This window comes from Pan troglodytes, chromosome 9, assembly GCF_028858775.2.
Source record: "Pan troglodytes isolate AG18354 chromosome 9, NHGRI_mPanTro3-v2.0_pri, whole genome shotgun sequence".
Taxonomy (NCBI): Eukaryota; Metazoa; Chordata; class Mammalia; order Primates; family Hominidae; genus Pan; species Pan troglodytes.
In genome coordinates this window covers 8372131-8373286 of record NC_072407.2, presented here as the reverse complement: position 1 = coordinate 8373286, position 1156 = coordinate 8372131, and the positions used below count along the sequence as shown (strand labels likewise).

Sequence of the window (1156 nt, the reverse complement as noted above, 5' to 3'; positions counted from 1 at the left end):
AATAGCAGCCCCCATTCACTAGGAGAACCACCAGAGCAAACTCCAGATTTTAAATGAATCCAGACTGGGTGGTGCCACCTTTGTGGAGAGTTAATGCTTTAGGTAATTTAATCATCTTGATTGTTCTTGTGATGAGTTAGGAGACGATTATCACAACCTAATCAATCCAGAAGTCATGAAGTCTCCACCCACTAATTAAGGTGACTCAATATAAACCTGCCTCCTGTGCCTCCACATTAGCTCATGTGAAAGACCTGAGTATAGGTGGTCGTCTCCTTGGCTCCGAGTCCCTGCAGCAGCTGAGGTGCCTGTGTCTCTCTGGTTCCCAGTGGCCGGCATCATGCTCTCCTCCACACTCAGGGTGGCTGTGGTGTGCGTGAGCAATGTCAACAGGAGCATGGAGGCCCACAGCATCCTCAGGAGAAAAGGGCTAAGTGTCCGGTCTTTTGGAACTGAATCTCATGTGAGGCTACCAGGACCAAGACCCGATCGTCCTGTAGTTTATGATTTTGCAACAACATATAAGGAGATGTACAATGACCTCCTCAGGAAAGATAGAGAATGCTACACCCGCAACGGAATATTACACATCTTGGGAAGAAATGAGAGAATCAAGCCCGGTCCAGAAAGATTTCAGGACTGCACTGATTTCTTTGATGTCATCTTCACCTGTGAGGAGAGGGTCTATGACACAGTGGTGGAAGATCTGTGTTCCAGAGAACAGCAGACCTTTCAGCCTGTGCACGTGATCAACATGGACATCCAAGATACCCTGGAAGATGCCACCCTGGGAGCTTTCCTCATCTCTGAGATTTGCCAGTGTCTGCAGCAGTCAGATGACATGGAAGACAATCTGGCGGAGCTGCTGTTGCAAATGGAGGAGAAGGCAGGAAAAAGCTTTCTTCACACCGTCTGCTTCTACTGAACATCTGGGCTGGCTTTGTCCCCTTCCTCAGTAAGAACTTAGGCATGGGACTTTAGTCCGGATTTATTGTGAGAAGCATCTGCAAAGACCTTCCACTGAGTACTGTTTGTGTTACTTTTATACACATCACCTGGAAAGAGACTATTACCAAGAAAATATTTTACGGGAAATGAGAAGGACTAACATTTTTAAAAGCACTGAAAAATGCTTGGCATTGTTCTAGGTGCATTA

At 46.5% G+C, this 1156-nt stretch overlaps 1 protein-coding gene across 1 annotated transcript; it reads left to right on the top strand.

The window, feature by feature from the left end:
- The first annotated feature begins 296 nt into the window (after positions 1-296).
- LOC112204801 (RNA polymerase II subunit A C-terminal domain phosphatase SSU72 like protein 2-like) lies at positions 297-1156 on the top strand. The gene has a single exon (XM_054661949.2). The coding sequence runs from the start codon at positions 341-343 to the stop codon at positions 923-925; it is 585 nt and encodes a 194-aa protein (XP_054517924.2). The 5' UTR covers positions 297-340; the 3' UTR covers positions 926-1156.

Coding starts and splice junctions, on each gene's coding strand:
- LOC112204801 (XM_054661949.2), top strand. CDS start 341: ATGCTCTCCTCCACACTCAGGGTGGCTGTGGTGTGCGTGAGCAATGTC.